The 17,018-nt window shown below is 35.2% G+C and overlaps 2 protein-coding genes and 1 pseudogene across 3 annotated transcripts in view; 2 read left to right on the forward strand and 1 right to left on the reverse strand.

Annotated features, from left to right (window-relative positions):
- LOC143533248 (F-box/FBD/LRR-repeat protein At1g13570-like) overlaps positions 1-16,728 on the reverse strand; it is a 48,134-nt gene extending 31,406 nt beyond the window's left edge. The window contains exon 1 of the mRNA XM_077028087.1: positions 15,857-16,728. Within this exon, the coding sequence (XP_076884202.1) occupies positions 15,857-16,606 (750 nt within the window). The 5' untranslated portion in view covers positions 16,607-16,728. The remainder of the gene's footprint in view (positions 1-15,856) is intronic.
- LOC143533306 (F-box/FBD/LRR-repeat protein At1g13570-like) lies at positions 3,557-5,661 on the forward strand (annotated as a pseudogene). Its single transcript, XR_013135329.1, has 3 exons — positions 3,557-4,375; positions 5,106-5,273; positions 5,346-5,661. The product of XR_013135329.1 is annotated as an F-box/FBD/LRR-repeat protein At1g13570-like (transcript).
- LOC143533277 (F-box/FBD/LRR-repeat protein At1g13570-like) lies at positions 12,750-14,647 on the forward strand. Its single transcript, XM_077028114.1, has 3 exons — positions 12,750-13,494; positions 14,190-14,357; positions 14,447-14,647. Exons 1-3 carry the CDS (start codon positions 12,784-12,786, stop codon positions 14,540-14,542), a joined length of 975 nt encoding a protein of 324 aa, XP_076884229.1. The 5' UTR covers positions 12,750-12,783; the 3' UTR covers positions 14,543-14,647.
- Positions 16,729-17,018: the final 290 nt, after the last annotated feature.

Genomic DNA, 17,018 nt, shown 5'->3' on the forward strand with positions numbered 1-17,018 from the left:
TGAAAGGGTGTCTGAATAACAAAATGAGTGTTTGAATAAACAATGTCAAAAACCATGGTTAATCATAAATTAAAGAATATTTATATGCTTATTTATGCCACTAAAATTGTTACTAATTTACAAAAAATATTTTTCAGATTGAAAACAAGAAATCTATCTACAAATAATTATAACAAAATAACCTTAATAGAGCAACCTAAATTTTTATACGAGATGATTATGTATGAATTTAACCTTTAATCATTTTTTATAATAAAGACATAGTAAATAAAAAATCATAAAGCAAACCAAAGTCGCTCCAATTTGGCTTGGTTTTAAATATCGACGGTTTAGTTTACTTGCCATGGCAAAACCGCTACTTTTTTCTTAAGGTCATATATCTTTTACTTTGTGAAACTGAAACTTAGGATATTTGGGTGTTACACTTTGTCTGAACATTAAGCCACCATTGTGACATTATTGCACAATTTAATGAGTGAAATTAATGTATTTAAGCTGTAAAAATCATTTTGAAAAAACAAATAAAAGAAATTTTAAATAGGTTTTTACAAAGAAAAAAAACTTCTAAGGTAATAAGTCGTAATCATGAAAGGAGTTTTATTTATTTATTTTTAACGGCAAACTACACTAGTTCTAAATTACACTATTTTTCTCACTAGCGCTATGAATGACCAATGATTGAAAATGTGACATTCCGTAAAGAGGCATAAGCATTTTCCACTAGGCCAAATACCCAAGTCGCATCTAAGGATTTAAAGGGATACTAGAAATCAATTTTTTCACGAGTAAAATACGGGGGTGAACTACTGTACATTAATTAATGAGAGAACCGCCATTTTGGTCCTTGTGATTTGTTTGTTTTAACTATTTTGGTTCAATTTTCAAAACCTTAACAATTTTAGTCATTAAAGTTTCATTTTTTAACGATTTTAGTCCAATTAATAAACCCCATCCATCTTCTTAGTTAAAACCAGGGGCATTTTTGTCCATCCTTATTTCCCCTTTTATACTTTTGTCATTAAAGTGTCTTACGTTGCACTCTCTTCTCTTTTCCGATTGCTCACTTCTCTGATGTTGTTTTTCGATCAGGTACTGAAAATACGTGTTCAGTTTTGTAAACCAATGCTCCACATATACCTCAATGATTTTTATCCTGTCTACGTACTTACACATGCTTATCACACCTTGATCTGTTCCTAATGCACTAAGACCAGTGTCTAAGTTTTCATCCGGAATCCTAAAGTGATAGTACAATACCTCATCTTCTGGGTTCCCTAACATCTTAAACAAGGTATTAAACTCCATGATCGAAAACTCATCAGCATCTATCGAGTCAATGAAGTTGGTTTTACCATGTACATACTTCCTATTAGGAAAGTTCATAAACTCACCTCCATGGTTGATTTTTAAAGAAAATATGGTAAAATTCTGCTCTGAAAGAATAAAAATGGTAGAATTTATTTAAATTTTTAAAAGAAAATACTTAGCATTTGACAAAAAGAAAAGCTTTATAACAAAAAATCAAAATACAGTTGTGCATAGAACTTACCATACAACTCATAAGGATCAAATGGCTGCTTCGGACCACGAATATTCCAGCGATTAAACTCCAACATTTGTTTATATGAGATTAGGGTTAGCGATGGATCCATTGCTTCTTGATGGAATTAGGGATTTAACATATGGAGGTTATACGTATGATTTCTTTGAGGGTTATAAATAATATGTTTATATTATATAAAAAGTATAAAAGGGGAAATAAGGATGGACAAAAATGCCCCTGGTTTTAACTAAGAAGATGGATGGGGTTTATTAACTGGACTAAAATCGTTAAAAATGAAACTTTAATGACTAAAATTGTTAAGGGTTTGAAAATTGGACCAAAATAGTTAAAACAAACAAACCACAAGGACCAAAATGACGGTTCTCTCATAATTAAGTATCATACATTACGTACACCACTAGTTTCCATTCCAATTTGAAATTGCATGGCGACATAAACATAAATAACCTAAAACTAATTCGCTCACGCACAATTTTTGAACCCTAATGAGAGCTCAACTACGAAATCTTACAAATCAAATATTGTTTGTTCATCATGGACAAATCAAAAAACAAAACCAAAATCAATATTGAACGCCATTGAACCTCAAGAATCTTCAAATCGATCAAAAACTAAAAATTGATGACTTAATCAGTGTATGAGGTTGTAGAACCATCAATTGATTATGAAATTGCAGTATATTACGCTCAATTGAGCTTTGATTAGGATTCAGAAATTGTAGAACATTACGCTTAGTTGTTTTGAAGATCAAAATTACCCTCAATTAAAATACTTTCAGGTGTTTGAATACGCTTAATTAGACCAAAAGTACTCTTAATTAGAATTACTCTAAATAACACATATATATTTTTCTCTGTGTGTGTAAAAAGACAATATTTCCTCGGTCTGTCAAACATTTAACAGTAGAAGTTAACGATATTAGAGGGAGGGACACAAGGTGTAACGGAATTGATATCACAAGGAGTCGGATCGTGAAATTTTCAAAGCGGGGACAAAAGTTGATCCCGCCCAAATAACACAAGTACTCAAATTGAACTTAATATTGTACTTGGTCAAAATAACATAAAAGTTGTAACTACAACTAATATTTTGATTGCACAACTATAACTACTTGAGTACTTGTGGGGAGTATACCCTATGCCGGAAAAAATGGATCCTTAGCAATCACTCATCGGAAATAATAAGGACCTTTTGATTTTCATGGTTAGATTATGTTTTATAAGTTTATAAAATTGTTGATTTGTGAATAGTTCATTTCTGTTCCCTAGAATGAATTCATACATGGGGTGTTCTTTGGGTTTCGAGTCGGGTTGTTTGGTTTTTTTGTTAAGAAAAATTGACCCGATAAACGACTCATTTAAGGTTCGGGTTAATCGGGTTTGGGTTTTTTTGGGTATTCTCTAATTCGGGCTGGGGTGGCTTCGGGTTGGGTTGTCCAGGTTTTTTGTTGAGAAAAAATTGGCACCGACCCATTTAATGTTCGGACTTCGGGTAGGTCGGGTTTGGGTTCGGGTTTTTAGGGTATTCTCTAATTCGGGTTGGGGTGGCTTTGGGTCCGGTTGTTGAGGTTTTTTGTTTAGTAACAATGACAACTACCCATTTAAGGTTCGGGTTTGGGTTTTTCAGGTATTCTCTAATTTAGGTTGGGATGGCTTTGGGTCGGGTTGTTTAGGTTTATTGTTGAGAGAAACGACAACGACCCATTTAAGGTTCGGGTTGGTCGGGCTTGGGTTTTTCAGGTACTTTCTAATTCTGGTTTGGGTGGCGTTGGGTCGGGTTTGGTATTCGGGCACGGTTAAAAAAGCTGATCGTATTTTAATTGAGAAATTTCTAATTCGGGTTCAGGTGGCTTTGGGTCGGGTTTTTTGTTGAGAAAAAAATACCCAATAACCGATCCATTTAATGCTCGGGTTGGTCGGGTTCGGGCGGCTTCAGGTTAGGTTTGGTATTCGGGTCGGTTAAATGATTAATATTTCGCTTTTTGCTAGAATAATGGAAATAGAAGATGTTATTAGCCGCATGCCGGATAATGTGATAACTCATATTCTGGATTGTTTGCCATTACAAGATGCAGTGAGGACCAGTACCTTGGCTAAAAACTGGAGGTTTAAATGGACTATGCTTAGCCAACTCGCATTTGACGAGAACTTTTATATATATATATAATACAAAGACATGCGGATAGTAAGTTTGGGAGAATAATAAGTAGACTTCTTCTTAATATCAAAGGTGCCATAACAAAGTTTTACCTCTACATAGACGACCGATGCTTCTCCTCCGTATTGGACGATGAAGATATCGCACATTGGATTTTGTTCTTGTCTCAAAAAGGCGTTAAGGATCTCACCATTTGTAGGATGAATGGACCTCCACTCGAGTTGCCTACCCATCTCTTCTCGTGTTTAGAGTTGAATCATTTAAAGCTTTTGTACTGTCGTTTTGATCCTCCCGCTAGTTTTCGTGGGTTTCCAAAGCTACTGAGCTTTGAGTAGGGTCTGCTGCATTTTGAAAGTAGCAAATTCGGGGAGTTTATTACTCAGTGTCCCGTACTTGAGATTTTAAACATGCGTTATCGACGTTTCTTTCATGATATTTTATTCAAGCGTCTGCATCAATCGCCTGAGATGAACCTGAGTATTCTCCCCACGCACGGGTAGAGTGAAACTAGTCGATATCGCAAAACTCGCAAATCTCAAAATGTTATCCATATTATTGTGTCATGTCGAGAATGTGGCGATCACTAGTATCCTTGAACGTCTCGGTTTTCTTCCAAAACTTCAAGAACTTCGTTTGGAGTTTGTAAAGTGCAAGGTAAGGTTAAGTTTACTAATTTAGTCTCTTTTTTACATAATCTAATTACTATATATATAAAGAAGAACTTTGGTGCCGCAGGCCACTTGGCAGCACCGTATTGGTTGACGAATTTTTTTCAGTTCAGTTACCATAATATACGTAATGGAAACGACCAAACGTCAATTTTTTTTTTGCTTTAGGTCCTGTATCATAACAAACCTGAAAGAAACCAACCAAGTTCGTGCAGACTCGCGACCTTATTTAAAGCCCATGACCGACAACGCTATGGTTTTAACAATGCGCAAGCACAAAAAAAGGTTATTGGTCCACCTCAATTTTTATATTTTTTTTTGTTTTTTTAAGTTCTGGTACTGTAACGTACGTAATCAAAACCGACTGAATTCGTGTCAAGTTAACGCCTCAATGCTTGGGATCGACAACGCTTGGGTTTTAACACCGCCTAGGTTTGACAACCAAATAAACCTCGTCTTTAATATTTTGTTTTCTTATATGTTAATGTTTTTATATGTTAATTTGACGAATTAATTTTTTGGGCTTTAACGCTTAAATTTTTCCAATGGTGTCTATATCGTGACGAACGCAACTGATACTGACCGAATTTGTGTCGACCTATCGTCGTCACGCTCGGGTTTTACCAACGCCCGTGTTTCAACGATGAGGTTTTTCCAACTGCCCCGGCGCGCCGGGTAGAAAAACTAGTTACTAATAATATTTACATTTTTTATAGTTCACAGAAGGCGCTGCAAAAAAGACGTTCCTTGCGACATTCCCATGCCTCAAGACCCTTACATTATTTACCATAGATTTAAGCGACGATATTATGTTTTCGTGCGCTCTTGAATTGATTAAGAGATCCCCGAATCTACGGACCCTTGAAATCACAGCAAGTGATTGGGTATGTTTCATATACTGATATACATATAACATATTGTTTTCGCGTTTGAATGCTAGTTTGTTATTATCGCAGGATGATGACCATGATGACCGTGATGACCAGACGCCTGCAATTCGTCCTCCAGAGGTAGACTATGACACAATGGGCCCGTTGCAGCTAACGAGTGCGGAGTTTAAAAACTTAAAAGGTTCAGATAACGAAGCGTGCTTGATAAAGTATTTACTTGCGTGTTCTCCTCTTCTAAAAAAGATTGTTATTCACCCCCTCGCATTTGATGTGATGCCCGATGAAAGTTTGACGTTGCTATGAAGTTGTTGAAGCTTCACCGAGCCTCCCCGGCAGCTGAAATCGATCTCGCTTAATTTTACTTTTCGTGAGCTTTGCTTTTATTTGCTGCACGTTTGTACTCATTTTGTTAGAAATGATTAATCTGTTTATAAAATTTTTATTCAACAACTTTAACCAAATAATCATAACAGATTAACACAAATCATTTTTAGCGAATTTGACTTTATTGTTAGTCACTTAGTTGTAAAACATGTTAAAAATCTCGAACGCGACCTCTTCGTTTGTAAAAACTTGCATGGAGATGAAGTTGCAACAGAAAACGAGCTCTTTTTCTAAAGCTCGAGTTGTTTATTCAAGCTCGGGCTCGAGGTCGGCTCGTGAGTTGTATTTTCAAGTTCAGGCTTGGCTCGTTTATTATTTATTTATTAATTTTTATATATATTTTTTAATCTTATATATTTTGAGAAAAATCTTAACTTGATACATAGAAGTCCAAAAAAGGTAAACCTTCAAAGTAACAAGGCCCGCTAAGGCTCGACGAGCCTAAACGAGCTTCCCATACATGGCTCGAGTTCACACTTGATAACTAAACGAGCTTTATTTGAGGCTTGGGCTTAGCTCGAGTTAAAAATAGCTCGGGTCGTTTCGAGCTTTATATAGATCTTAGTAGCTCACAAGCAGCTCGACTCGTTTACACCCCTAGTTATGATGAAGAGCCACATGAAAATCAAACCCAATAAACGCTACGATTTGATAAACACTAAGCGAAAACGACGACCACGATGATTTGATATCAAAAATTAAAATGTATTCGCAGTTTATTTTTTTATGGTTGGTTAATTCAAAAATATCAAAAATAAATAAAAAATAGAACTTTATTAATTTTATTTTCTATTTTAGTTATTTAATTGTTATTTTTAATAAACCAGTTATTATAACCGGTTTTCGTTTAGCATGTTTAGTTATTAACTGATATCCCAATGACTAGGACGGTTACGAGACAAGCCGAACCAAACAATGTATTGCTCATGCTTGGCTTGCTTACAAACCCAGCCGTGCAGCTAATTTTCAAACCGGCCAAAATCGAGCGAACATTTTTTGATGCATTGAGCGAGTTTTGAGCATTAGTTATTTATTTTCCCCTTTAAAATTTTAGTATAAGAAACAAGCTTGAAGCTAAATATAATGTACATGAAAATAAATTAATAGCTTTTAGACAAACTTATAGTAGCTTGCAAATTTCTGTAAGAAATAAATTTGAAGTTGAAAACAATGTACATGAAAACAAAATTTTAATATCCTAAAAATTTGAAGCGAACAAATGAAAATATGAAGTCAAGAGAGTAAGAAAAATCAAAAAGATATAAAAAATTATATGTGTGTATACGAACCAAACCGAGCTGAAATCGAACGCGCATTTCCAAGCTAGTGGCGAGTGATTTGAACAGCCCTATCAGTAGTGGTGCACAAAAAACCCGAATTCGGAATCGAACCCCAAAAAAACCCGGAACCGGATTTTTACCACCCAAACCCGTACCCGACCCTACCCGTAGGGTACGAATATGGTATGCATTTTTGTATCAAAATCCATACCCAGAAGCAGACCCGATTTGTACCCAGTAATACACGAAAACCGAAACCGGGTTTCTTCAATACTCGAAACTGGGTTTTTCAAATACCCGGAAAATACCCCAAAAAAGTGCAGCCCTTAAAAACCCAATCTATACCCAAAAATTACCCGGAAAAAACCCGAAAATACCCAAAAACAAGGTTTTTTCAATGCCCGAAAATAACGTATTTAAATACCCAGTTCCATACCCAAAACTAAATATTAGGAAAACCAGATTCATGCTCTACCTAGTACCTACCACTTTACCAGTAACCGTGTAACCGGATGGGCTGTTTTGTTGGGCTAAAGAATAAAAAGCCTTTTTTTTCTTTTGTTTTTCTTTTAGAGTTAATGGCCATTTTCGTCCCTGTGGTTTGCTACTTTCGCCACTTCAGTCCAAAATTTTTAATTTTGTCAATTTAGTCCTCATAGTTTTAAATATTAGCCAATTACGTCCCATCCGTCTAACGGCATCCAGTTATGCCGTTAGTTTAAGGGTAATTTTGTCTTTCTTATTTTAATTTTGAGTTAATGGTCATTTTAGTCCCTGTGGTTTGATATCTTTGCCAATTCAGTTCAAAGTTTGAAAATTTGTCAATTTAATGTTTAGTTTTCTTTTTATTTTTTATGTTTTTTGTTTATAACCCTGAAGAGCATAATTCAAGTCCAAAACCATCGAGCAACCTCAAATACTGGTATGCATTTACTCTATTGTCAACAGTAATCATACCCCCCCCCCTTATATTTAGTTTCTAGACATTACCTAAATCTTCTCCATGGTGGAATTCAATGGTAAAGTGGTCAAGGTAATTCCCTGAAACCGAATTATACAGAAAAAACTAAAAATTGTTTTGTTGATTAATGTATAATAGTTGATTAAGACCCAGATTTTCGTTATGATATGTTAATCTCTAAACCCTAAATATTATGCATTCATCAAAGAAACGATTTTTTGTTTTTTCCGTACAATTCGGTTTCACGGAATTGCTTTGACCACTTTACCATTGAATTCCACCATGGGGGAGAGTTTAGGAACCGTCTAAAAACTAAATACGAGAGGAGGGGGTATGATTACTGTTGTCGACAGAGTAAATGCAGACTTGTTTTGGGCTTGGATAATGCTCTCTAGGGTTATAGAAAAAAAACTGACTTAAATTGACAAAAGTTCAAACTTTGGACTGAATTGGCAAAAGTATGAAACCACAGGGATGAAAATGACCAATAACTCAAAATAAAAAGGAGAAAGACAAAAATACCCTTAAACTAACGGCATAGTTGGATGCCGTTAGACGGATAGGACGTAATTGGCTAATATTTAAAACTATGAGGACTAAATTGACAAAAATACAAATTTTGGACTGAAGTGCCGAAAGTAGCAAACCACAGGGACGAAAATGGCCGTTAACTCTTTCTTTTATCACTTAATAATATAAATAAACAAACACTAGTAACAGTTCTCACTTCGATCTATCATTCACCTTTTGATCTAATTTCATCCATAGGCGAGCTGACATCTCTCCCGTGTAAGTTCTCACTTCGATCTATCAATTAATTAATTACCGATTAATCGCTAGTTTGTATCAAAGTCGGTCAAAATGGTGTCTATATATATATATATATAAAAGGTTTGGATCAAATACAAATACAAATAGAATTAGGGTGCTAATAGTGCGAATTGAAGGAAAACTCAAGTGGCAAAATTGTAAATAAGCAATTGATCGGTTGAAGCCTTTACAAATTAGACTGTTTGCATATTGAACTATGCGTAATCGATCAATTCGACTAATTGAACTATGTGAATTTAACAGAGTGTGCGTTTGCAAAGGTTTTCAAATGTTGCAAACAATTGTGTTTCGGTAATTACTCCACTTATACACATTAATTACTCTACTTACAAAACAACATGCTCTTAATCACGCAACATGATAAATTGAACCTATAACTAGAGTAATCGTGTTTTAATAATTACTCTAGTTGTACACAATAATTACTCTACTTATTCATAATCATTGTAACTGTCTTTTATAAGTAGAATAATTGCATAAAGGAAATAATAGAATTTTTAACTGAGTAGAGTAATTTCATTGTAACTTGATTTTTATAATTGGAGTAATTGTTGTTATAACTAGACTATAATTATTGTTACACTATAAGTTGACTTTTATAAGTAGAGTAATTGCTCTTATAACAAGCATAATTCCAAGAATGCCCCTAGCCGTCAAATGTTGAATATGCAATTTGTACTAGGCTGAGCACGGTTCGGTTCGGTTCGGTTTTTAGGTAAAACCGAAACCGAAGTCCTCGTTTTTTTAATATACAAACCGTTCGGTTTCGGTTCGGTTATAGTCGTTTTTTTTTTCCAATTATGTGTAGACATTGCAAAAAATTTTAAAAACGAAGATGATGACTTTAAACTTATAAGAATGTATTTGAGTACCACAGATATATTAAATACAAAAACCAAAAATTGACACATGTTACGTGGAATCATACGAATAAAAAGTTGCTAGAATAGTAGAGTTTAAAAATTCAACAAAGTTTTTAATAAAAAAAAACATTAAAAGTTTAGTCCTAATCTTCATTTATCATCTTGTTCATCTTCAAAGTTTAGTCTCATAATCTTCATCACCATCAATTGGTTCGGTTCGGTTTTTTTTCGGTTTTTAAAAAATGGAAAACCGAAACGAAACCGAAAATTTGGTTTTTCAAAAATACAAAAAATTAACCGTCCGTTAATGCTTCTGTCGGTTTTTTCGGTTCGGTTAATTCGGTTTTCTGCTCACCCCTAATTTGTAAAATTTAAATTCGTTTATCCAGCTTCACAAGTGAAATAACATTCAAATACAATTAGATAATTTAATCAACAGTCGCAGTCAATTTTGGCATTAAACTAATTAAATTTTGACTTTCAATTGGACCCTTTTGTAAACTTTGGGTCAAACAATTTATAAGCGTTGTAGTACAAATTCATTAACTGTTTCTAATCTAAGTGAACAATAGTTTGCAATATCTAATCCAATCATCAGTTTCGCTTCACAACCCTTTTGAATCAAACAATTGTAATCTGCACAGTTGACTTTCAACATGATCAAATTTTCAATTCCAACACAAGCATATAACTAAAGTAATTATGTATGCTTCACAAAACTATCATAACATCCTTAATTAAGCATAAAGATTTGTCCACGATCATAATAAAAGAAACAAAACAATAGTATTCTTCATTTATATACATATAGTTTTGAATAATAATTACATATAAAAGGTAATTCACATAAATACTTCCAAGTTCACATAGTTCAAACCAATAACTGGGGTTACGGTTAAAACCAAGGTCCGATTGCCTTTAAAAAAATCTGATTTGGGCCGACTAGTGATTAGTTGCACCAATTAGCTGAAAATTAATTAGTAACCCATAGAGGTGTAGGTGTAAACGAGCCTCAAACAAGGCTCGATAACCTCAAACAAAGCTCGTTTAGTTATCGAGCCTTGTATGGGAGGCTCATTTAGGCTTGTCGAGCCTTAATGAGCTTTGTGTGTATTGAAGTTTGACCTCTTATGGACTTCTATGTATTAGTTAATAATTAACACTTAACAGCTGAGTTGTTGCTCGTTTAAGGATACTAAACGAGCTCGAGTTGAGTTTAGGCTCGCTTAAGGTTTTTCTCCAAATATATAAAAATAATAAAAAAATGTATATAAATTATATGATAAACGAGTCGGGCCCGTGCTTGAAAAAAAACTCACGAGCCGAGCTCGAGCCCTCGTAAGTCAAAATGAGCCGGCACTCGGCTCGGCTCTTTCCCGCCGATTAGTCCTGATTTTTACTTTTATTATGAAAGTAATTATGAAACTGATAAGAGTGAGAAATTTGAAAATGATTTAAATAATTATATGAACTAGTTTTTCCCACCAAAAAAGTTGTGTGCAAAGTGGATTCTGATGTTATACCAACTGGAACTCACATCTTGGGCCAAAAATAGTGTGCAGCAGGTTCTGATCGATTAAAAGACGAAAGGAATACTAATCAACATCATTTCAAGAATTTCAAGGATGCCATATTAATTTTCAAAGTTCTATATTCTCAATAAAACCTAAAGTCGAAACCAAGATTAGCGCATATCAATTAGGATTAAAAGGCATTCTTTCCTTGGGCTTGTCTTTTATACATGTTGATTACTGATTAGTAGGACCTGATGCACAACAAAAAGCATCCGTTTCTTTGGCTTTCCACTGTCACCAATCACCGCCGTATTCCCAAGGAGTCACATAGACAGCAACTGGAAAATAAAGTGTCAAATTCGATGCAAAACAACAATCTACCGGATGAATTAAGCGTGAAACACAAATTAAATCCATTTTTGAAATCAATTGACGATAATCTGAAAAAATTGCAACAAAATGAAAACACAATAGACGAACAAAAGGGTAAAAGGTATAAAAAATAAATAAATAAATTAAGCCTGAAGCAGTGGGACTCGAACCAGTGCAGTCCTAGAAATGAAACATTAAAGAAACACCATCAGCCAACATACAAACCAACAATAATGTGTTTAGCGACCAACAATATATCCTAAATAGCAAAACGAAAATTCTGGACAACCTTCTGTGGCCCCCTTTTTATCTTATGTTATAATATATATTATATATTATATATATAATTCGAGTAAATCGAACCGAACCGAACCGAGCGTAGATTGGTTCGTTTTCAAATTGAACCGAAATCAAACGAGCATTTTCTAAGTATTCTTCGAGCGAGCGACGAGTGTTTTGGACAGGTCTACTAATAACCGGTTAACCTGATGGAGTGATGGGCTGTTTTGTGTAAACGAGTCGAGCTCTGCTCGTTTTGACTTATGAGGGCTTGAGCTCGGCTCGGTTCGACTGTTCGAGCCCTTTTTCTAAAGCTTGGCTCGTTTATTATTTATTAAGTTATATACATTTTTATAGTTTTAAACATTTTTGGAGAAAAAAACCTTAAACAAGCCTAAGCTCGGCTCGAGCTTGTTTAGTGCTTTAAACGAGCCAAAGCTCGGCCCGAGCTTGGCTATGAAGTGTTAAAATAATAGATTGCCCGAAAGACCTTAAAACTTAAAAATGCCCAAGGCTCGTTGAGGCTCGACGGGCCTATACAAGCTTCGCATACAAGGCTCGAGCTCAGGCTCGATAACTAAACGACCTTTATTTGAGGCTCGGCTCGAGCTCGGAAAAGCTTGGCTCATTTCAAGCTTTTTATCAATACGAGCTCGAGTAGCTCGCGAACAGCTCGAGTCGTTTGCACCCCTAGTTAACATAAACAATTACACGTAAACATAACAAATCAATCAGAAAAACCAATAACTGGAGTCACGGGTTAACACCAAGGTCCGACTGCCTTATAAAAAAATCCAATTTGGGCCGACTAACAATTAGTTGCACCGATTAGATGAAACTTATGACTCTGTTTATTATTATGAAAGTAATTTAATAGCAGAAACCGATTAGTTTTGTATCTTTTGTGATTCTGTTCAGACTTTAGGTTTATTTTAATTAAAAGTAACAATGTTTGTGTTTAATATTTTTCTTGTTGTTAGACTAATGGAATCGGAGTTCAGACCAAAAGATTTTATTAGCATGATGCCAGATAATGTGGTAAACAATATTCTGCATCGTCTGCCATTACAAGAGGCGGTGAGGACTGGTATCCTGTCGAGAAACTGGAGGTTTAAGTGGACTATGCTTAGCGAAGTCGCATGCAATGCGAGCTTCTTTGCGTATTTAATAGAAAGAAGAGTCGAAAATAGTTTTGGGATGGTTGCAAATAGACTTCTTCTTCATTTTAATGGTGCTATAACAAAGTTTGCCCTTGACCTCACCTTGTTGAACGGTGAAGATATTCTTCACTTGATTATGTTCTTGTCCAAAAAAGGAATTAAGGACCTCAATCTCGAATATTGGAGTAGACCGCAAGTGAATTTGCCTACCCATATTTTCTCGTGTTTAGAGTTGCAACATTTGAGAATTACTGGCTGTTGTTTTAATCCTCCACATGGTGTTCGTGGTTTTCCAAACCTATTGAGCTTAAAGTTATGTTGCGTTGAATTTGGAGGCGGTGACCTCGGGGGGTTTATTACTCGGTGTCCCTTACTTGAGATTCTTAAACTGGATTATGTTTCTTATACCGGCAGCAGCGTGAAACTAGCTGAGATTGCAAAACTTGAAAATCTCAAAATATTATCTTTTCCATTGTGTCATCTTGAGACTACGAGTTCTTGTAACGTCTTTGAGCTTCTGGGTTGTCTTCCAAAACTTCAAGAGGTTGGTTTGGATTTTCAAGACTACAATGTAAGGCTAAGTTGAAGTCAATGGTCTTTTTTTTTTCATAATCTAGTAAGTAATAATATTGAGCATAATCTAAAATAGGCATGCTAGCGAACCGAACGAACACGAACAAGTGCATGTTCGTGTTCCTTCATTTAAATTTAAACGAACACGGACACTTAATCGGACAAATATTTGTCTTTATGTTCGTTTAAAAAAGTAACATGTCCATGTTCGTTTATGGTTGTTCATTTAAAATCTAAATGAATAGTTTACAAACACAAATGAACATAATTCAACAAAGGTAATCGAACATAAATCAACAAGTGTAAACAAACGCAAACAAACATGAATTTACATAAATGAACAAACGAATTCACTCAAGTAGATGATTAGTCCAAAGTTTCATAAAAAATGTACATAAATAAACGATCATGAATGGACATAAATGACATAAATGAGTAAACATAAACGAACGCTCACAAACATAAATGCACAAACGAAACATGCATTCATGTTCGTTCGTTTAATCAAATGAACACAAGCTTTTGTTCATGTTCGTTCGTTTAATAAACGAGCGAACATAAACAAACTTCCAGCCAAACGGTTCACCATTCGTTCGGTTCGTTTACTGCAAATTGGAAATAATAGTAAAGTTTTGTTGCTATTTTTACTGCAAATTCATTATATTTACGACTTTTATTACCGCGTTCGCATAGTTGACAGAAGCTGGTGCTATAAAGGTGTTCCAGGCCGCCTTTCCATCCCTTAAGGCTTTTAAAATAACGAGAATAAAATTTGGCAATGGAATTATGTTATCACGTGTTTTGGAAATTATCAGACGCTTCCCAAATTTGCAGACCCTTGGATTCACTGCAGTTCAGCAGGTCTGTACCTATCACACCACATACTTGTCATATAATCTCATATACGATATATGTGTAGTTTTGCGTTTAAATACTCGTCATTCTTGCAGGCTGATGACCCATTTCCAATTTCAATTCCAATTCCAAATCCGGAGGTAGAATACAACACGATGGAGCTGCAGCGTGTGGAGTTTTTAGAGGTTTAGAGAATGAAATATATTTTATTAAGTATTTCCTTGCGCGTTCTCCTTCCCTGAAAAAGATTCATCTACGGCGCGACTTCAAACTAGAGCCCGTTGAACAGTTGTTTCATGCTAAGAAGTTGTTGAAGCTCCATAGAGCTTCCCCGGTAGCTGAAATCGATTTCGGCTTTTGAACTTCTATTTTATGGATTGCATTCTCTTAAATTTGACTCTGATCTTGTTCAGGTTTTGTTAAGATCCAATATGGAAAGGAATTATGTGTTGATTGATGAATAATAATGTGTTGACATTACTTTATGCACTTAGAATGTAAATGAGCTAAACCAAGCAGGACCTCAACTCGTCTAGCACTAGCTTAAGAAATTCGAGTTTTTTTGTCTAAACCAAGAACTTGGCTCATGTAGGGGTGTTCTTTGGGCTCATTTTTCGGGTTGGGTTCTTCGGGTTTCAAATATTTAAATCTTAACCTGAAACCCAACCCAAATCTCTCGCTCGGGTTCGGTTTTTTTGGGGTGGGTTAATCAGGTTTCGAGTATCCTAGAAAATGAAACAAAAAACAAAAAAAAATAATTAAAAAACTTTAATATTAAAATTAAAACAGCATATTCTTGTTTGCTCATAAAGCAAATAATCAAATAATAAACCAACATAACTTGATAAAGTCATAAAACAATTCAAAAGAATGCCATAAATTCATACAAATATCCGAAAAAATAAAAGAGAAGTTTACAACTAAAATTAGGATAGATCGATATTGACTACAGGGGAAGCTCGATGCATCTTCAGCAACTTACTAGCAAACTCCAGCCTTTCATCCGACGTAATCCTAGAGCAAAAGTTGGAACGAATAACAATCTTTTTCCGGAAAGGGGAACACGCAAGTAAATACATTAACAAACATAACTCATTCTCTGAGCCATTCCAATACTCAAACGTCACCCTACGAAGCTGCAGCAGCCCCGTTGTATTGCAGTCTACCCGTGGAGACACGCCATCACGCTGCAAGAATAGCAAACTAGTATTCAAATGATATATTTGATTATAAGACGAGCAGAATGATGCATACCAAGCGACATTCGGTGATTTCAAGAGTCTGCAGATTAGGGAAGCTCCTTATCAATTCAAAGGCACATGATAACTTCATAGTACCATCATCTAAACGTATATTTGACAATTTAAGAGCCTTGAGGCTGGGAAAGCCGGTAGAAAGCCTCTTGTTAACACCTTCTGTCAACTACAAGAAAAGTAACTTAGATTATGAAAATATTATTACTTATTATTTACTAGATTTGAAAAGACGCAACTTAGCATTATTACCTTGCAGGTACGAAAATTCAACTCAAGCTCTTGAAGTTTTGGAAGAGAGTCTAGAAATCTCATCATGATGTCGCGATCAAGCATAGATAAATACATAGATAATATTTTGATATTTTCAAGTTTTGCTATCCAAACCGCTTTTAATGTGCATGTGGAAATCAAAATCTCAAGTGAAGGGCAGCAAGTAAGAAACCCCCTAAGGTCACGAGTTTCAAATCGTATCAGATGCAGCTCCAAGCTCAATAGGTTTGGGAAACCACGAAAAGTAGACGGGGGACTCAAACAGCAATTAGTAAGTTTCAAACGTTTCAACTCTAAACAAGAGAAAAGATGGGTAGGCAACTTAAGTTGGTCACGAATACCCATCTTCCAAATGGCGAGATCTTTAACTCCTTTTTTCGACAAGAGCAAAATCCAATTTGCAATATCTGCGTCATCCAGTTCGTCGAGCATGCATAGAGAGAACTTTATTATGGCGCCTTTAACATGAAGAAGAAGCCTATTTATAATTCTCCCAAGCTTACTTTCGTCATTTGTTCTCGTTAAATAGTAATAGAAGTTCTCGTCAAACACAAGTTGGCTAAGCAAAGTCCAGTTAAATCTCCAGTTTCTCGCCAAGATACTGGTCCTGACTGCATCTTGTATTGGCAGCCGATCGAGAATATTAGTTAGCACATCATCAGGCATGTTGCTAATGAGATCTTCTCGTGCAAGCTTGGGCGCTTTATGTGTCCCTTGAATCAGATGCATTATTCTAACAAGAAGAAAAATATTGATCAAACACAAAACAAATGATGCCACAAGACATTTAAACTTCAATTTAATTACAAAGGAACAACTTCAAGGCTCTAGAACCACTGTCACAGAATATATAATTATTGAGCATATAAGTTGAGATCATTGTTAGATCTCAATAATTAAAGGGTGTTTGGGATTCTTTATTTTACCCTCTTATAGCTTATAACTTGTTAGACATAATCGTTATGTTCACAGGTTTGTTAACATACGGGTCACGAGTCAATGTTCGGGTTGACTTCTGGAATAACTAAAAGGATGTTTTGTGTAAACAACTTGTGTGTCAAGTTGTTATATTAGATAAGTAAAATAATGAAGGTTAGCATATCTAGGAAGATAAGGTTGTAACTTGCAACTAGTTGTGCAA

The sequence above is a fragment of the Bidens hawaiensis genome, unplaced genomic scaffold, assembly GCF_021521415.1.
Source record: "Bidens hawaiensis isolate Kalapana, Puna unplaced genomic scaffold, B.hawaiensis_p1.1 tig00009659_1, whole genome shotgun sequence".
Lineage (NCBI taxonomy): Eukaryota > Viridiplantae > Streptophyta > Magnoliopsida > Asterales > Asteraceae > Bidens > Bidens hawaiensis.